Genomic DNA, 19,046 nt, shown 5'->3' on the forward strand with positions numbered 1-19,046 from the left:
AATTCGGTGAAAGTACATGTCCTATCCTCTGCTGGGATATGCAGGCATCTGACTTCAGTGTCCAACCACATAGGACCATGATGCAGACACAGGTTAGATGAGGGAGGGAAAGCTACCACCAAGTCTTTGTCAGTGTGGCTGGCAGCAGCATCGGGGACTCGGGGTTCTGCAGCGGTGGCTGTGGTGAGTTCTTGTAGGGAAGAGGGGCAGCTGACTAGGATTTTGGGGAGGAGCTCCTTTCTCCAGCCAGTGCTGGTGTGTGGTTCTGAAACTTGGACTTAGAGGCTCAGCCAGTTCTGCTTGCCCTTCCAAAGAGTCTGCATTTAGTACCCTCCTTTCTTAGATCAGCTTAGCAGTTCTTGAAGTGTGTGGTCCAAGGGCTCTGGGGTTCCCCAAGACCATTCAGGGGACCTGTGAGATCCTCCCTTTTCTAACTTCAGATCTGTGTGAAGCCAGGTTTTTTCTTCAATACACCTCAATCAAAGCAGTATCATGGGGTGCCTAGTGGCTCAGTCTGTTAAGCATCTGCTTAACAGCTCAGGTCATGATCCCAGGAGCCCTAAGTCAGGTTCTCTACTCCGCGGAGAGCCTGCTTCTCCCTCTCCCTCTGCCTGCCACTCTGCCTATTTGTGCTCTCTTTCTCTCTGTCAAATAAATAAATAAAATCTTTAAAAAAAAAAAAAGTCCACTGCCATTCTTTTATACTTATAAAAATTACTACCCTGTTCTGAAAGTATCATTAAAATTGCTGATACATCATTAACAACTACTGTTATTAAGTTTATTCATTGTAAGTTATACTATTCATCCAATGAACATTTGTTATATCTGCAGAATATGGCTTTAGGCTGGCTCTTCAAGTTTAGTAATATGTCACAGTAACTGACATCAAAATAAGAAAAATGCTGAACATATTTCAATTCTACCCAAACACCTAAAATGTACAAGGCTCCATGGTACAAGCCTTCTCTATAAATGCACAACTTATAATTTCTCAGAAATCCCCAAGCAATGTAAAATTTAAGTGGTTAGACTATGATTGTACTAGAAAAAGCCACAAGCTTTGGTATATAAGTTTGTCTATAAGTTGTTCTTTTAAAACTACATGTGTTAGTTTGGGTTCTCTGAGAAACAAATGCTAAAATGGGATTAAATGTGAAAGAGATTTACTGGGGAAACGTTTTGAATTATAAAGGAGAAAAGTAGGCAGAGTCTGACACCCGTGATGGCGAGAGAGAGGAAAGGAGGATTGGGTAAGAAGTCTTAGACAGCCAACAGTCGACAGTCGGAAGAAAGTACTGGGCAGGCTAACGGGGAGTCCTTGAGCCAAAGTCATCCATCGGGGAATGGGCCAACACACTCATTCCCTGGCTGGGAACAGCCTGGGGGAAGTGGGGCCTCCGCAGGAACGCAGGGTCGGATCCCATGGGGCAGCAGTTGGGGTTCTCTGTGAACCCTGCTTCCCACACGAGGAAATGTGAGTGGTGCATTTCCACTACCGCTACATCATCTTTTGGAGGTCTTCAGGTTTTTTTCGTTTATGTTCGATGGACATAAAGACCATAAATGTTTTCATGCCACCGAATTGTACCTACGTATTTGACGGCTTGTCATGAAACACGTTACTGTTAACAGAGATTAAGGATTCTCTTAATAAAACATTCCAGTTGTTACATATTTTGTATTAGTTTTTGAAGTATCTAAGTTGTCTCTCCTGTATCACTTACCACACACAGGTGAAACTATACAAGATAATTTGACATAAGGACTTCTGGAACGTTAACCTAATAAAAACTTTCACTAATGTGGGCTAACTGAACGATGACTAAATGACGGAATGTTTTTAAAGGAATGTGGTTATTACTCAGCAGCATACACAGTAACTGCCATTAGGACACATGTTGACTGAGAGAGAGAGAACCGATACAAAGACCGAATGACTAGACCCAATTACCACACCACTTAGTTTGTTTCTGAGGAGAATACACTTTTAAGAAAGTTTATATTCTCGCATAAAACGCCTACAATTTTCCCAAGTAATATTGCACTTTAAGTCATATCCCAGCATTATCAGCCCACTGCATTGTCTTCTACAGACCCTGAAAACCCTTTCTTCCTAGGTAATTTAAGTGTAGCCTGGGGGCTGAAGGTTCAATCTCTGGGACTGAGTAAAGCCAGGGGAAGGATGCCTTAGGCGAGCCCAGCAGTTTCCAAGTCTTCCTTCATTCCACAGCTGTAAACTGGATATGACTTTTTCATGACCCAGTTATCCAAAGGCCACAACAGAAGAGCTTTTGAGTCATCAAAACTGACTAAGCTGGCCCATTTCATCCTCTGCTTTGTATCTAAATTTTATTGACCCTCTGTATCTAAATTTTATGTTTAACAAACTAGTATGTATTTCAGCTCAGTTCATCCATGCAAAAAATCACTAATTTTCCAAGTAATGATTTTTAATGCTATATTCATATAAAACAATTTCAGTTCAAGTATTCCAAACTTGGTTTCTTAATATTTCCCCACAGAAAGCCTAGAGATTTGGAAAAATACATTTAAAATTGAAGGACAGCTACACTTACAGTGAGAGTATGTGCTACGCACTGTTCCAAGTGGTTTACATGTACTTACTCATTTAAATATCTTCCCACTACCCTATGAGGTAGAACTAGTATTAACTCCAATTTATACATGAAGATAACTGAGGTATAGAGAAGTTAAATAACGTTTCCAAGATCACATGGCTAATAAGTAGCAGAGTCAGGATCTGAACCCAAGTAATCTGGTCTGAGTTAGATTTTCTGTTGTTACTATGGCCTTACCAAACTATAATGTATTACTTAACTCACACATAAAAAGTCACTGTTACCTAGCATGTGGCAATAAAAATCATTAAAACTTGTTTTATTTACATTTGCGTTTTGTAAGCAGCTGATTAAACTGAAATGTGATGAAATGAGTTTGCAGCTCTAACCATCATTTATATACTCCAATTTACTTAAAGTAAAATTAATGTGCTAATACAGAACTATTTCCCCTTTCTTACTTTTTTTTTTTTTACTACACTTTCTTACTTTATAGCAGCATATTTTCTTTCAAGGCATTATTTATGTTTTTAAACACATTATAGAAATTAAATGATTTAAAGGATATACAGAAAGCAAACAAGTGGAAATAAATTCGGATCTACATATTCAGAAAAAGATACTGAAGTTAATAATATATGTGTCTTAAAAATCAATACAGCGTCCTTTTCGTTCCCAATCTCCGTATCGGGTAGGTTCTGGGCCTCTGGGTCCACCTTTTTCTTTGGTAACAGGATTAATATCATCTGGGAATTCTAAAGAAAGAAGATGCAAAAACAGTAGTCAACAGAAATGAGAAAGGCATTCTGCCCAATTTTGAAGACAGGGTTACAGGAGATACCACTGACTAGGTTATTGCTATGCAGTCTTTTAAATGAACCGGAAATGTGGTTCTTTTTCCCGAGTTTGACCACCTTTTTCTTTGGTAACAGGATTAATATCATCTGGGAATTCTAAAGAAAGAAGATGCAAAAACAGTAGTCAACAGAAATGAGAAAGGCATTCTGCCCAATTCTGAAGACAGGGTTACAGGAGATACCACTGACTAGGTTATTGCTATGCAGTCTTTTAAATGAACCGGAAATGTGGTTCTTTTTCCCGAGTTTGAGAAATCACTTCAGGATACAATTGTCATATTCAACAGACCTCATCACCTACATTAATTACTTAGAATTCTTGGAATGTTCTCAGGCCCCAGTGTGGGGAGTTAACTGCATATATGCTGATGGACTGTAAGAGAAGGAATGGAATGCAGGGAATATAGAGTACAAATCCATAACGTTTGAAAGGTCTTGAAACAAGATTATTTTGGCTCAGTGCCTCAGTTTTCTTAACGTAAAATGGGTACAACAATTGTACCTGATTTAGCCTGTTGAGAATTAAAGAAACACATGTAAAGGATTTAGCTCAGTGCTGGGTACTTAAGAATGCTCAATTAATTTTAGCTATGAGAACTCCTGCGCTTCTTCATAGGGTTTTGGCTTCAGCAAGTAGTTGGCTAATACTGCCATTTATGGACATAACAGATATTACTATTAATACTGTGTGTTCATAATAGGACCATCCACCTTGAGTCAGGCCTACTTTTGAGCACTTTATTCACAGTAACTCGTTTTGTCCTCATGATAGTCCTACAGGACAGGAACAATTATGGTCTCCATTTTACAGATGAGGAAAATGAGGCACAAAGAGGTTCAGAAAAGTTCTGGTCATACTGCTACTACTGTGGTAAAATGGAATTTGAATTCAGACATTCTGGTTGCAGTCTTGTTCTCAGCCCATAAACTACTGCTCTGTATATGGGAAGAACGGAAGAGGAATCAGCTATTAGAAAACCCCAATTCTTAAGCTGTGTCTCTTTAGAAAGCTAAATGAACATCGCCAAAATCATGTAGTCCTGCTCTAGGAAAAAGAAAATAGAAAATTTACCTTGAAAACGTTCAAATACTTAGCTATTTTTAAAATTCTTTCTCCACTATGAATAAACTCTTCCCCACCTATCATTCTGTTTTCTAGAAAACTCCATCCTTGGACTTCCTCTGAAAGCCTCTAAGGGAAGCTCTTCTGTCTCCCGTATCCCCAGGGCTCGCCGAATGCCTTAGTCAGCTTGGGCTGCCATAACAAACTGCCACAGACTGACCGGCTTCAACTATAGAAATTAACTTTCTTATACTCTGGAGGCTACTAGTCTCAGATCAGGATGCCAGCATGGCTGGGTTCTGGTAAAGACTATCTTCCTGGCTTGCAGATGGCATTGTGTTCTCTCAAGGCAGAAGAGAAAGACAGCGAGCTCTCCAGTGTTTTTTAGTATGAGAGCACGAATTCCATCATGAGGCCCCAGTCTCAAGACCTCATTTAAACCCAATTATCTCTCAAAGGCCCCATCTCCAAATACCACCACTCTGGGGTGTAGGGCTTTGAAAAGGATTTCAGGGAGACACAATTCAGTCCACAGCATGAGGGAAGAAAGTGTCAAGACATTCCTGTGGCTCACTGCTACTTCCAGCTTCTCATCTCCCACCAAACCTCTATAGCTTTTCCTCTTTTGAATTCCACACCATTCACTTATCCAACACTTTGCTCCAATCTGGTAATAAAGACTTTTTATCTTCTTGGATAGGATCAATACTTGGTTCACAGCTTCACCTCTCCCCATTATCCTTCCTACCAATACTCATATTAGTAACCTCACATACTGGGAACACAGAGGTCCCTGTCCTCTTTCCTAGTGATTCTCATGTCCACTTGCGTTATCTGCATTGATTTCATTATCTCCTGAATATGTTCCCTCTCCAAGTCCCACAGCCTTGAGTTTTCTTCTTTCTGAACACAACCTTCTATGGAGGCTTTCCCCTCATGTTTCTTTAACCTAATTTTCACCCTCATAATAACCTGCAGTATTCTGAAACTTTTTACTCTCGCTAGTACCACCCTGAGTCTTGCTCAGTTACATTCTAGACTAATACAAGCGTTTTCTAACTCATCTGTTTTCTGACTCTCATGATGTCAGCCTAATCTGCAGAGAAGGATGAATTAATCTTTATAAAACAGAATCCTTCCTCCACATCACATTAAGTGAAATAAGCCAGACACAAAAGACTATGTACTATATGATTTCATTTATATAAAATCCTAGGAAAGGCAAAATTATATTGACAGAGAACAGATTCACGGTTGCCAGAGGGATGGGGAAATGAGACTAATTATAAAGAGGCACTAGGGGCTCCTTGTGGGATGGTACAGTTGTATACTTTGTTTTGGTTACATGACTATAAACACTGTTAAAATTCACCAACGTTGTTTACTTAAAATGGGTGAATTTTATTATACACAGATTATACTTTAGTAAAGCTGATTAAAATAATCTCCATTCAAAAACATTCAGAGCTTTCCTCACTGTTCACTGCAGAAAGCCCATATGCTATAATCTGGTACCTCAGGCCCTCCCAGTTTGAGCCATAACTACCCCTCTAGCTTTAGATTTTATTAATCCACTATGTACACTCTATGCTGCAGCCAGAAGGCCCACTGGCCATGTCTCACATACCATGTTCCCTAGCCTCTTTCCCTCTGACCACACCTTTCTCTTTCTTGAAACATGTCCCTACCACTCCTTAACTACTTATGATTTTATTGGGCCTTTAAACCCCAGCTCAAATGTTATCTCTTTTCTCTACTTTTTTTCTGAACTTCTTTGCACATCTCTTCTGCCAGTTATCATACAACGTCCTGTTCACAGTTAGTTTTGTATCTCATTTTCCTTATTCACCTTTGCATCAAACAGCGTACTCAGCTGCAAACAATCTTCCTTTATCTTAATAATGAAGTCTACTCTCTGCAAAAGGACAACCTATACACTTTTCTTAGAACAACGGATATACCAGAAGCAGGGAGACAAGCCTAGAAAGGAAACAGGAAGAGGACAGACCAACAGAACCACAGATGCTTGAATTTGGGCTTTGTTGGTAGGACGGATAAGAGGAGAGGAGTTTGACAAATGTTAAGAAGGTGGTACCAATAAGACTAGGAGCCAGGACACAGGAGGAAGCAGGAGTGAAGAACTATCTGCAGATTTTGAATCTCTGTTTCTGGGCAGAGGTAGAAGAGCTTAAGAAAGAGTTCAGGAGGGGCGCCTGGGTGGCTCAGTGGGTTGGGCCGCTGCCTTCGGCTCAGGTCATGATCCCAGGTCCTGGGTTCGAGCCCCACGCCGGGCTTTCTGCTCAGCGGGGAGCCTGCTTCCTCCTCTCTCTCTGCCTGCCTCTCTGCTTACTTGTGATTTCTCTCTGTCAAATAAATAAATAAAATCTTTTAAAAAAAAAAAAAGAAGAAGAAAGAGTTCAGGAAGAAATGGAATAGGAGGAGGAACTGGACAAAACATAACCAAAAACCAAGATTTCCAGAAGCACTGGTTAACAATGCTGAAGCTTGCAGACAGTTCCTATAAAATGGGGATTGGAAAGCATTTGCTGGGTTTGGTGATATTTACTAGACCAGCTTCGAAGAAATGGTATGTTCAACATACATTTCAGCGACTCAAAAGTTACAATGAATACCTAGCATTGTGTCAAACAGATGATTATCTTTTGAAATGTATTTTTTCTGGGGCACCTGAGTGGCTCAGTGGGTTAAAGCCTCTGCCTTTGGCTCTGGTCATGGTCCCAGGGTCCTGGGATCGAGCCCTGAATCGGACTCTCTGCTCAGCAGGGAGCCTGCTTCCTCCTCTCTCTCTGCCTGCCTCTCTGCCTACTTGTGATCTCTGTCTGTCAAATAAATAAATAAAATCTTAAAAAAATGTATTTTTCTTTTTTATTGTATTAAATGTATACAATAATTATCATTTAACCATTTGTAAGTATACAATTCAGTGGCATTAACTACATTCTCAATGGTCTGTAACCATCATACTACACCCAAAAGTTTTTCATCATCCTCAATGTAAACTCTGTACCCATTAAACAAAAACCTTTCCTTTCCCCCCACCCCCAGACTTTGATAATCTCTATTGTATCTTGTCTCTATGAATTTGCCCACTCTAGGTACCTAATTTGAGTGGAATCATATATTTGTCCCTCTGTCTAGCTCATTTTACATAACCATAATGTTTTCAAGGTCCATCCATACTGTAGCAATCAAAATGCCATTCCTTTTTCGGACTGAATAGTATTCCACATACCACATTTTGTTTATCCATTTATCTATGGATGGACATCTGAGCTATTTTTTTTTTTGGCTACTGAATGAAGCTGCTATGAACACAGGTATACAGATACCTGCTCGAGTCCCTGCTTTCCATTGTTTCTGATATATACCTAGAATTGTTGTGGTCTATAGCTGACTTTTTCTGAGAAATTGCCAAACTGTTTCCCATAGTAGTTGCATGACTTTATGTTCCCACCAGAAACATTCCCGCCAGAAACAGAGGGGTTCCAATTTCTCTACATTGTTGCCATCACTTGTTTTCTGGTTTTTCTTAAATTGTAGCCATCCTAGTTGGTGTGAAGTGGTATCTCATCCTGTGATGTAGAGAATGTGATGTTGAGCACATTCTCAAGTGCATGTTAGTTATCTCTATATCTTATTTGGAGAAATGTATATTCAAGTCATTTGTCCATTTTTGAATTGAGTTGTTTCTGTGGAGTTGTAGGAGTTTTCTACTTATTCTCAGTATTTTTGTCAGATATATGCTCTACAAATATTTTCCACAATTCCATAGGTTAACTTTTCACTTTCTTGATAATATCCTTTGATATTATCCTTTGATATAAAATTTATTAATTTTAATAATGTCCAATTTATATACTTTTGTGTTTGCTGTCTATGCTTTTGGTGTCATGACCATGAAACTGCTTTCAAAATTAGTATCATGATTTTCCCCCAATGTTTTCATCTAAGAATTTTATAGTTTTATCTCTTAATTTAAGGGTTTTGACATATTTAATTTTTAAACATGGTATAAGGTAAGGGTCCAATTTCATACTTTTGCATGTGGACTTCAGGTGTTCCCAGCACCACGTATAGAAAAGACTGTCTTTTCCCCCACTGAATGATCTTGGCAACCTTCTCAAAAGCCAACTGAGCATACGTGTGAGGGTTTACTTCTGGGATTGCTACTTTTGTGTAAGACGTTTCTTTCTTTTTTTTTTTTTTTAATTTATTTATTTTCAGCATAACAGTATTCATTGTTTTGCACCACACCCAGTGCTCCATGCAATCCTTGCCCTCTCCACTACCCACCACCTGGTTCCCCCAACCTCCTACCCTGTGTAGGATGTTTTAATGAAAAATTCCCTCTTAGATTTTTGTGCTTGGCTAAAACAATGAAAGAAAATTTTACCTTAGATCATGCTTCTTAAAAGTCTCCATCATTTTGACTGACTGACCTAGTTTTCAAACTGGGTTTATTAGTAAAGTGCTATAAACTGAAATATTTAACTGAATGAACAAAAAGAAAAGTTTTTATATTTCGAAGAGGTCCAGATAAAAGGCCCCTGTATCCTCTGTTGATATCTTCTTGCCTAGGATGCTTCACTACATAGATGGGTTAACTCTGAGGAGACAAACAGGGCAGCCCATTTCCCAAAATTTCAAACTGGTATGTTTACGTTTATGCTATTTAAAATGTTATTTTTTGACTAGCTAATACGTGCACATGTTTCACAATTCAAAGATAGCAAAGAGTACAGAATGAAAATAAAGTAGCACTTTAAAAAACAGAGTTTTAAGACATGAGTCAGATTTTGTATATATTAAATGCAAAACAATATTTAGTTTATGAGCACACCACCCTCAAAAAAGCTCTTCTTTCTCCAAACTTCCCCTTCTCTTTCTCCAACCACATGGCTATGGTGAGAATAACCACCTTTAACTGTGACCCACCCCACTGGCCACTCTGATTTAGCTCTAGACACCTGATCCAAGCTTGGCCAACGAACTCTCTTCTTAATAAATTTGGAATTAGGGGTGTCTAGGTGGCTCAGCTGGTTGAGCAACCAGCTCTTGGTTTTGGCTCAGGTTGAGATCTCAGGGTCCTAGGATCTAGCCCTGCCTCCGGCTCTGTGCTCAGCAGGAAGTCTGTTCAAGATTCACTTCCTCTCCTCCCCTGCCCCCACCCTACCCTCAGGCTTTGCTCTCAAATAAATAAATAAATAAATCTTTAAAAAAAAAAAAAAAAAGAACTTTGGAATTAGAAAATAACAATTGTTAATTTTGGTCTAGTTGTTCTATCGACCTGAGTAACAGCTAGGAGTAGTTCCTTTGCCCATTGGACTTAGAAGGGAGTCTGATGACAGAAAATTATGAAGAGAAGTGACCAGAGACAAGAGAAGGAGGGAGAATATCCTGCTTTCCATATAGTGTTTAGTCCCAAGGTTCATCTTTCTTCAAAGCCTAGCAGCATCACTGCCTTGGGGTATTCCACCTGTGTACCTTGTAGTCCAGCGACAACCTGTACTACCTTTTGTTTGAGTCTGCTTAAGTGGTTATCAACTTATTTGCATTGAAACAGGTCTCAAGTCGTATACTTCGTAATGTGAATAATGGGCTGTAATAAATAAAACAGTCAATCACTGTGAGTGGCTTGGAAATTATTATTTTTTATTTTTTACTTTATTTTTTTTTAAAGATTTTATTTATTTATTTGAGAGAGAGGCAGTGAGAGAGAGCATGAGCAAGGAGAAGGTCAGAGGGAGAAGCAGACTCCCCGTGGAGCTGGGAGCCCGATGCGGGACTCGGTCCCGGGACTCCGGGATCATGACCTGAGCCAAAGGCAGTCGTCCGACCAACTGAGCCACCCAGGCGTACCTGGAAATTATTGTTTTTTAAAAAGATTTATGTATTTATATATTTGCTGGGGGGAGGGGGAACACAGGCAGGGGGAGTGGCAGGCAGAGCGAGAAGTAGGCTCTCTGCTGAGCAGGGATCCCAATGCGGGGCTTGATCCCAGGACGCTGGGATCATGACCTGAGCTAAAGGCAGATGCTTAACTGACTGAGCCACCCAGGCATCCCCTGGAAATTATTCTTTTAAACCTACACTTTCTTTTAAACTATTCTTTTAAACCTAGTGATGGTGAATATGGTAATTTATTCATTGTGAAATATGCCTTATTATGTTAATAAAGAATTATAAACAACATATTTCATTCTTTTTTCCTCAATAACTAAAATACCTTCTATGACACTTCAAAAATTACGAGATGCTTTACCATACAGTCATACCTCATCTTACTGTGCTTCACAGATACCGTGGTTTTTTTGTTTTTTGTTTTTTTTTTTACAAATTGTGCAGGCAAAGGAAAAGTTCTTGAAAGAAATGAAAAGCGCTACTTCAGTGAATACAAGTGATAAGAAAGGCAACAGCCTTATTGCTGATAGGGAGAAAGAAGTCATCTCCATAACATCAAAGTGCGCAGGGTGACGAGCATGTGCTGATGGAGAAGCTGCAGCAAGTTCTCCAGAAGATCTAGCTGAGATAAGAAATGAGGGTGGCTACACTGAACAATGGATTTTTAGTGTAGACAAAATAGCCTTCTACTGGAAAATGATGCCTTCTAGGACTTTCATAGCTAGAGAGAAGTCAGTGCCTGGCTTCGAAGCTTCGAAGAACAGGCTAACACTCCTATTAGGGGTTAATGCAGCTGGTGACTTTAAGTTGAAGCCAGTGTTCATTGACCATTCCCTAAATCCTAGGACACTTAAGAATTACGCTAAATCTACTCGATCTATGCTCTGTAAGTAGAGCAACAAAGCCTGGATGACAGCACATCTGCCCACAACATGGTTTACTTAGTATTTTAAGCCCAGTGATGAGACCTACGGCTCAGAAAGAAAGATTCCTTTCAAAATATGACTGCTCATTGACAGTGCACCTGGTCCCCCAAGAGCTCTGATGGAGATGTTCGGTGAGATTAATGTTGTTTTCATGCCTGCTTAACACAGCATCCATTCTGCAGCCCGTGGATCAAGGTCATTCAACTTTCAAGTCTTATTGTTTAAGGAATACATTTTGTAAGGCTGCAGCTGCCATAGGTAATGAATGGTTCCTCTGATGGACTCAGACAAAGTAAATTGAAAACCTTCTGGAAAGGAGGCACCATTTTGATGCTGTGAAGAACATGTGTGATTCATGGGGAGAGGTCAAAATATGACCATTAAAAGGAGTTTGGAAGAAGTTGATTCCAACCCACACGAATGCCTTTGAGGAGAGGAGTTCAGAACTTCTGTGGAGGAAGTGACTGCAGATGTGGTGGAAACAGCAAGAGAACTAGACCTAGAAGTGGAGCCTGAAGATGGGACCAAAGTGCTGCAATCTCTTGATCAAACTTAAATAGAGGAGTTGCTTCTTATGGATGAGTGAAGAGAGTGGTTTTGTGAGATGGACTCTACTCCTGGGAAGACTGTTAAGATGACAACAAATGGTACAGAGTATCACACAAACTTAGCTTACAAAGAAGTGGCAAGGTTTGAGATGACTGACCCCAATTTTGAAAGAAGTTCTACTGTGGGTAAAATGCTACCAAACGGCATCTCATGGTACAGAGAAATCTTCCGTGAAAGCAATAAATCAATGTGCCAAACTTCACTATTGTCTTGTTTTAGGAAATTGTTATAGCAAGTACCACCCTGGTCAATTGGTAGCCATTAACGCTGAGGCAAGTCCCTCCACCAGAAAAACATTATGACTCACTGAAAGCTCGGATGATAGTATTATTTAGCAATGAAGTGTTTTTAAATTAAATTATATATATATATATACACATATACACACACATACACATACATACATATGTATTTTAGACACAGTGCTATTGCACACTTTACAGTCTGCAGTACAGTGTAAACATAACTTTAATACATACTGGGAAGCCAAAAAAGTTATCTGACTTGCTTTACCACCACATTTGCTTTATTGCAGTGATCTGGAACCAAACATGTAATATCTGTGAGGTATGCCCATACTCACTTGTCAGTGGTTCTTTCTCTAAATTAGAATCTTCTGGTGCATCAAAACGACCTTCTGGTAACTTTGGCTTCTTAAGAGATTGTTTGATAGGTTTGGATTTTTCTCCTTCAGAACTCATTTTCCTCACAGAATGACATGAGAGGGGTGATCCTGGAGAGTGGAGACAGTGAAAAATTAGAAGCTGTTCTTTTTTCTACTTTAAAAAGTTAACATTTTGGGCGCCTGGGTGGCTCAGTGGGTTGAGCCGCTGCCTTCGGCTCGGGTCACGGTCTCAGGGTCCTGGGATCAAGTCCCGCATTGGGTTCTCTGCTCGGCGGAGATCCTGCTTCCCTCTCTCTCTCTCTGCCTGCCTCTCCATCTACTTGTGATCTCTCTCTGTCAAATAAATAAAATCTTTAAAAAAAAATAAAAATAAAAAGTTAACATTTTATTTATTTGTTTTTTATTAATTTGTTTTATTTATTTATTTGTTTTGTTTGTACAAAAGGACATACAGTGAAAATTCTTTCCTCTATCTTCTAGACAGCTATTTCCCTTTCTCAGAGGCAACCAATATTATCAGTTTAAAAAGAAGAGCTTTAAAACGAATTAGTTAACCATTATCAAAATTGTAAAAACTTATATATATAAAATACAGATTCCTGTGTGAAGCAATGCCCTAAATAACAGAAATAAGATATGAAGCGTTACTAAGTATACAAAGTTTTAATGACAATATTTACTATTTAAATTACAAGAGACTGTATTTAGTATTCTTATATTTGAATCCTAATCATGATTCTCTTTTCCTGCCAATTAAACATTTAAAAATGTACTAGGCATTTACAGCATAAAAATGCGATCACTTTCTCCATAGGTCATATGGAGAAAGCTAAACTTTCTAAACTGCTATGAAAGTTATCCAACCCTTGTTAAGATCATGTTCAATAAGTACAAAACCATCCTGAAAAAATGACTTCAGGGTTGGGTTTTGAACTTCCTGAAGGAATGGCTTCAGAGGCAGACAGAGTTGGGGACCAGTTCCAGTTACACCCCTGTGGTAAGCAGAATAATGGCTTCCAAAGATGATTGGAATCTCACACTCAGAAACTATAAAGAGGTGAGGTTCCATGGTAAAGAATTTAGGTAGCAGTCTGAATTGAGGCTGCTAATCATATGAACTTAGACTAGAGTAACTACCCTGGACTATCTGTGTGGGTCCATTGCAGTCAAAAGAATCCTTAAAACGGGAAGAGACAATTGGAAGAGAGAACCAGAAGGACGGCAGCATAAGACAGCTGTAATGGATGCTGCCAGTTTTGAAGATGGAGGAAAGGAACTTCAGCAGCCTCGAGAAGTTGGAAAGGGAAGAAAGAGATTGTCCCCCTAGAGCATCCAGAAGAACACAGTCCGAACACTTTGATTTCAGTCCAGAGACTTCTCACCCGTTTCAGACTTCTCACCTCCCCACTAGGTTTGTGACAACTGGTTATAGCAGCAGCAGGAAACTAATGCAGTTTTAGTTGTTTGAACTTTGGTCAAGTGACTTACCCTTTCTACATCTGTTTCCTCCCTTCTAAATTAAAGGTAACAGTACTTATCTCATGAGTTACTAAATAAATTAAACAAGACAATTCATGCAAAGCTTTTACCATCGTGACAAATTTTATCTAATATTATCATTGCAGTATTATCTGGAAGTCCCGGTAGCATTACAAATAATGAGAATTTTCTTTTGTTATATGTATTTTATTCATATTATAGCTAATATGACATCACCTTACCATCTGCTTTAAAAAATTATGTGTAGGGGCACGTGGGTGGCTCAGTGGGTTAAAGCCTCTGCCTTCGGCTCAGGTCACAATCTCAGGGTCCTGGGATTGAGCTCTGCATTGGGCTCTCTGCTCAGCAGGGAGCCTGCTTCTCTCCTCTCTGCCTGCCTCTCTGCCTGCTTGTTATCTCTGTCTGTCAAATAAATAAATAAAATCTTTAAAAAAAAAATTCTGTATAGGGGTTCCTGGCTAGCTCAGTCAGTCGTGACTATTGATCTTGGGTTTGTGAGTTCAAGCCCCATGTTGGATGCACGAATTACTTAAAAACAATTATATATATACAAACAGCCATACACACACACACAAATATATATATGCATATAAATATTTGTACATATATATCTTTCTCTCTTTTTATACGTACAAACCCTCCACAGCCAACTTGGAATTTATGTAAGCTTGTTTTGTAAAGTTAACATTACATACAAACTGTATTAACAATTTTGAAATAGTAGCTGTTCATTTGCATATCTACTGCATATAGCTCAGGGAGTAGCAAAATTATTGTTTGAATGACCAATTAGAATACAAACTATCATTCTTCCACAGATCCAAGAGCCCACAAAACACAAGGATTAAAAAAATACATAACTGAATGTTTTAATAAAGCTATGACAACGATCTGCAGAATTAATACAGTTTTCCCCCAACTACATGGTCACTTATATAAAATACTACATATTTGTGACATTAATTGGCTGAGAAAAACTGTGGATCAACAAAAATTTCTATGCACATTAAAATAAAAACATTTACTTATTTAAAATTTTTACTTACTGATTTAGAGTACAGACCATTTTGCCTTCAAACTCCCACTCCATTATCTAAGGACATACTGAATTTTTTCGTATGTCCTCATAGTAATATTTAAACATATAAGAAAAGGCTAAAGAGGAAAACCTGCAACAAAATCTTATAAGGCAGCATTTACTTTTATTTAAGAAATGGAAAATATGGAAAATATAGAAATATGAGCTTCTGATTATATTAATATATTTCATATAACAAGCTGATCTTGGCTTATTGTGACTATTTTAAAAATACTATATTGAAGATTTTGGTGACTATAAACCATGCTCAGTTGAAAGATATTTCCAGTCCAAATCACAGGATTTTTGTTAGTCACTTCTTATCTGAAATATAGAATTCTTTAGAATGTGACATCAATATAACCCAATTTAGGAAGTTTAGCCAACTTCCACAACAGAAACTTCTGTTCATTATCTAATGTCCAACTATGTATCCATCAACAAATCCATCACAAATTTATAAAGTATGAAAGGCTGTTTCTAAATCATCATAATTCAGTAATAATTAATATAGATATATGGAAAGTATTTTAATAGTTACAAATTAGATTCTAAATGTGGACAGATTTTTCATCTATTCTGGCTAATGACTAGATTCTGCATCTGGTTATGAAGCAAGTCTGTATTCCTGTACATCAAATAACTCACTTTGAAGCCTAAAAATCAGCCAAATATTTATTTAACAGATACCAGTAACCACCTGCTACTGTGCACTCAGACTCGACTCAATACAATAAATTAGCACTTTCTGTTTTAGGTTTTGTTGTTTTGCAAATCAAAAAAAATCTCTTGGGCGCCTGGGTGGCTCAGTGGGTTAAGCCGCTGCCTTCGGCTCAGGTCATGATCCCAGGTCCTGGGTTCAAGCCCCACATCGGGCTTTCTGCTCAGCAGAGAGTCTGCTTCCTCCTCTCTCTCTGCCTGCCTCTCTGCCTACTTGTGATTTCTCTCTGTCAAATAAATAAATAAAATCTTAAAAAAAAAATCTCTTAATTCAATGCTTGAAATGACATTCAGTGTAAAAATTAATCTTGGTATGTTCCAAATCTGTAGAAATTCCTAAGCATTTGCACAAAATCATAAAAAATGGCACAAAATAGTCTTGACTACCAATTATAAAGCAGACATAATCTGAAGCTAAAAATTTTGCCTCTGAAATGATACAGATGTACTAAATATAACTAATACAAGTAATAAACATGGGTTAGATGCCTCCTATGTGTCAGGCTCTGTACTAGGGGCTGAAAACATGACACCTCCTTAAACCTCACAATAATCCAATGTGGCAGGTCTAACGGTCTTTAATTTACAGTAATTGTGCTCAATTTGAACAAAATTATTTTCTGAAAAAGTGACATTAGGTAGATGTGCTGGAAGCTGCCTACTGTCTCAAGTAGCTCCTTTACCCTTCTTCCATTTGGTTCTAAGATTCCCACTCCCATCTCATTCGCTATTAAGCTGAGCACCGGGCCACTTGCTTAGAGAAGACATTTCCCAGCATTCCTGCAGCCAAGCAGCCACATGTCCAAGTGGTGACCAATGGGTTGTGACTGGAAGTGATGTGTGCAAATTCTGAGTTGCCCCACTTCTGCAAAAAGCTGAGTGCCCTGGATGTCTTTTCCCACTTCTTAGGGTTATAATACAGACATGGCAGTGACCCAGCTTCAACCATGCAGATGCGGACAAAACCCAGGGCAAGGGGATACGTAAAATATGTAATAACTTGTATGATATAGACAGTGCCCATTCAAAACCTATGTCCAACCATTCAGAACATATGTTGTAAATAACAAGTAAAATTCAACTATTGTACATGGGGCTGATCAGCGGCACTGGCCTACAGACGGTGGAGCAACAATATGGACAGAACAATGATCCCTGAATTACCCGTCAAAGCAGAGTTGTCCTGCCTGTCCCATCAGCAGAACTGTTACAGCAGCTTGGCCCTTTCCTTCAGTAATACCATGGACAAGTGAAAAAAAAACAAAAAACCTGGCAAGCTAAGGGCACTAGAATCACACATGGGTTCCAATGCCAGCCATCCCACTTTTAGCCATGTGACTGACCCGAAGACGGTTCCTGAACCTCACTGAGTCTGTATCCTCCCCAGAACCGGGATATTTCTACTTGTCCTACAGCCTAGCTCAGAGAAAGGGAGTAAGGTGTATGTCTCCATTGAGCCTAACTGTAGGACACAGAAGTCAATGTGCAAAAGGGTTTTTGGTTAAGAAGAGGAATATGAGTGTACTGTGGGAAAAGAGAGAGGAGTAGCAAAGGAGAAGTTTGAGAAACTAGTCTGTAGGTCTGGTCTTGAGTACTTCTTCTTCTTCTTTTTTTTTTTTTTTTTAAAGATTTTTTATTTATTTATTTGACAGAGAAAGAGAGAGAGATCACAAGTAGGCAGAGAGGCAGGGAAAGAGAGGGGGAAGCAGGATCACCACTAAGCAGAGAGCCTGATGCGGGGCTTGATCCCAGGACCCTGAGATCATGACCCGAGCCGAAGGCAGAGACTTAACCCACTGAACCACCCAGGCGCCCCTGGTCTTGAGTACTTCTGAAGGAACTTTATGTTAGAAAAAAAGGTTACAAGGAAAAGCTAAAAGACCAATTTTCTCAAAGGACTCTGAGACCATAGTGGCCTAAACAGAATTATTTTTGTAGACAGGTTAACAGTGTTAACATACTGGGGAGGAGGAGAATTCCTCTCATTTCTGTACCGTACAAGATAAGACAGGGGACATTGTGCTCTTTGGTACCCACACGCTTTAGAACTTTGGAATCAAGTCTGTGCACAGCCACCGGGCAGGGGTGGAGGCAGTAAGGCACATACAAGTAGCTTGAAGGATAGACAGTGAGAGAAAAGGGTCTATTGGATCATAAGGAATAGCAAAGACGTGAAGGGGAGGCCCAGCGCCACTCCTATGGATTCTGCCTATCAAATAGCAGATTCTGCCTATCAAACACTAAGCAACAGTAATTACAGCTGACCCTTGTACAACACAGGTCTGAACTGCACAAGTCCACTTATACGTGGATTTTTCACAGTACAGTACTATAAATGTATTTTCTTTTCCTTATGACTTTTTAAAGTAACGTTTATTTTCTCTATCCTACATTACTGTAAGAATACAATGTATAATATATATAGTACAGAAAATATGTGTTAATCAACTGTTCATGTTATCACAAGGCTTCCACTCAATAGTAGGCTATCAGCAATTAAGTTCTGGGGTAGTCAAAAGTTATATGTGGATTGTTTATGGTGCAGGGGATCAGCCACTAACCCCTACAGTGCACAAAAGTTAGCTGTATGTAAATGTTTGTATTACATTGTGGCCTTTAGCACGCTTCTGACTACCTCAACTGCATGGGCAATAGCTGACAAACTTAAAGCAAAAATCATCCTTTGAGAAACAAGGAAATCACCACCATAAAGCCCATGTCGTCTTCTTCAAGGGGTGGTTTGGCCTTATCCAAAGACTATTTAAGGGGCACCAGGGTGGCTCAGTCGTCCAGCATCAGCTTGACGTTATCAGGATCAGGTTATCAGGATCCTGTGATCGAGCCCCACATTGGGCTCCCTGCTCAGCGGGGAGCCTGCTTCTCCCTCTCCCCCTGCACCCCTGCTTGTGTTCCCTCTCTCACTGTCTCTCTGTGTCTCAAATAAATAAATAAAATCTTTAAAAAAAAAGTCTCTTTAGAACTCTGTACAAGCACATTACAAACAAGAAGATGACCTTCTGAAAGAATAATAAGCAAAGGAAAAAAGACTGATTGAAAACAAAAGACAAACAACAAGCAAGCTTTCACAACTTCTGTTTTTGGCAATCTGATAAATTAGAGATGCCTAAAAACCTAACGCTGTAAGACACTTAAAAAGGTTGAAA

General features: G+C 39.2%; 1 protein-coding gene across 2 annotated transcripts in view; it reads right to left on the minus strand.

Annotated features, from left to right (window-relative positions):
- The window catches only part of SDHAF4 (succinate dehydrogenase complex assembly factor 4), a 53,356-nt gene that overhangs the window by 26,890 nt on the left and 7,420 nt on the right, over nt 1-19,046 (minus strand). The window contains exons 2-3 of one of the 2 annotated variants that reach the window (XM_047734431.1): nt 12,543-12,692; nt 1,662-3,337 (exon numbers count right to left, since the gene is read on the minus strand). In XM_047734431.1, coding sequence (XP_047590387.1) covers nt 3,228-3,337; nt 12,543-12,692 — 260 coding nt within the window. In that variant the 3' untranslated portion in view covers nt 1,662-3,227. Of the gene's footprint in view, nt 1-1,661; nt 3,338-12,542; nt 12,693-19,046 lie in introns of those variants that run through there. The other variant, XM_047734432.1, reaches the window with a different exon arrangement.

This window comes from Lutra lutra, chromosome 6 (genome assembly GCF_902655055.1).
Source record: "Lutra lutra chromosome 6, mLutLut1.2, whole genome shotgun sequence".
Lineage (NCBI taxonomy): Eukaryota > Metazoa > Chordata > Mammalia > Carnivora > Mustelidae > Lutra > Lutra lutra.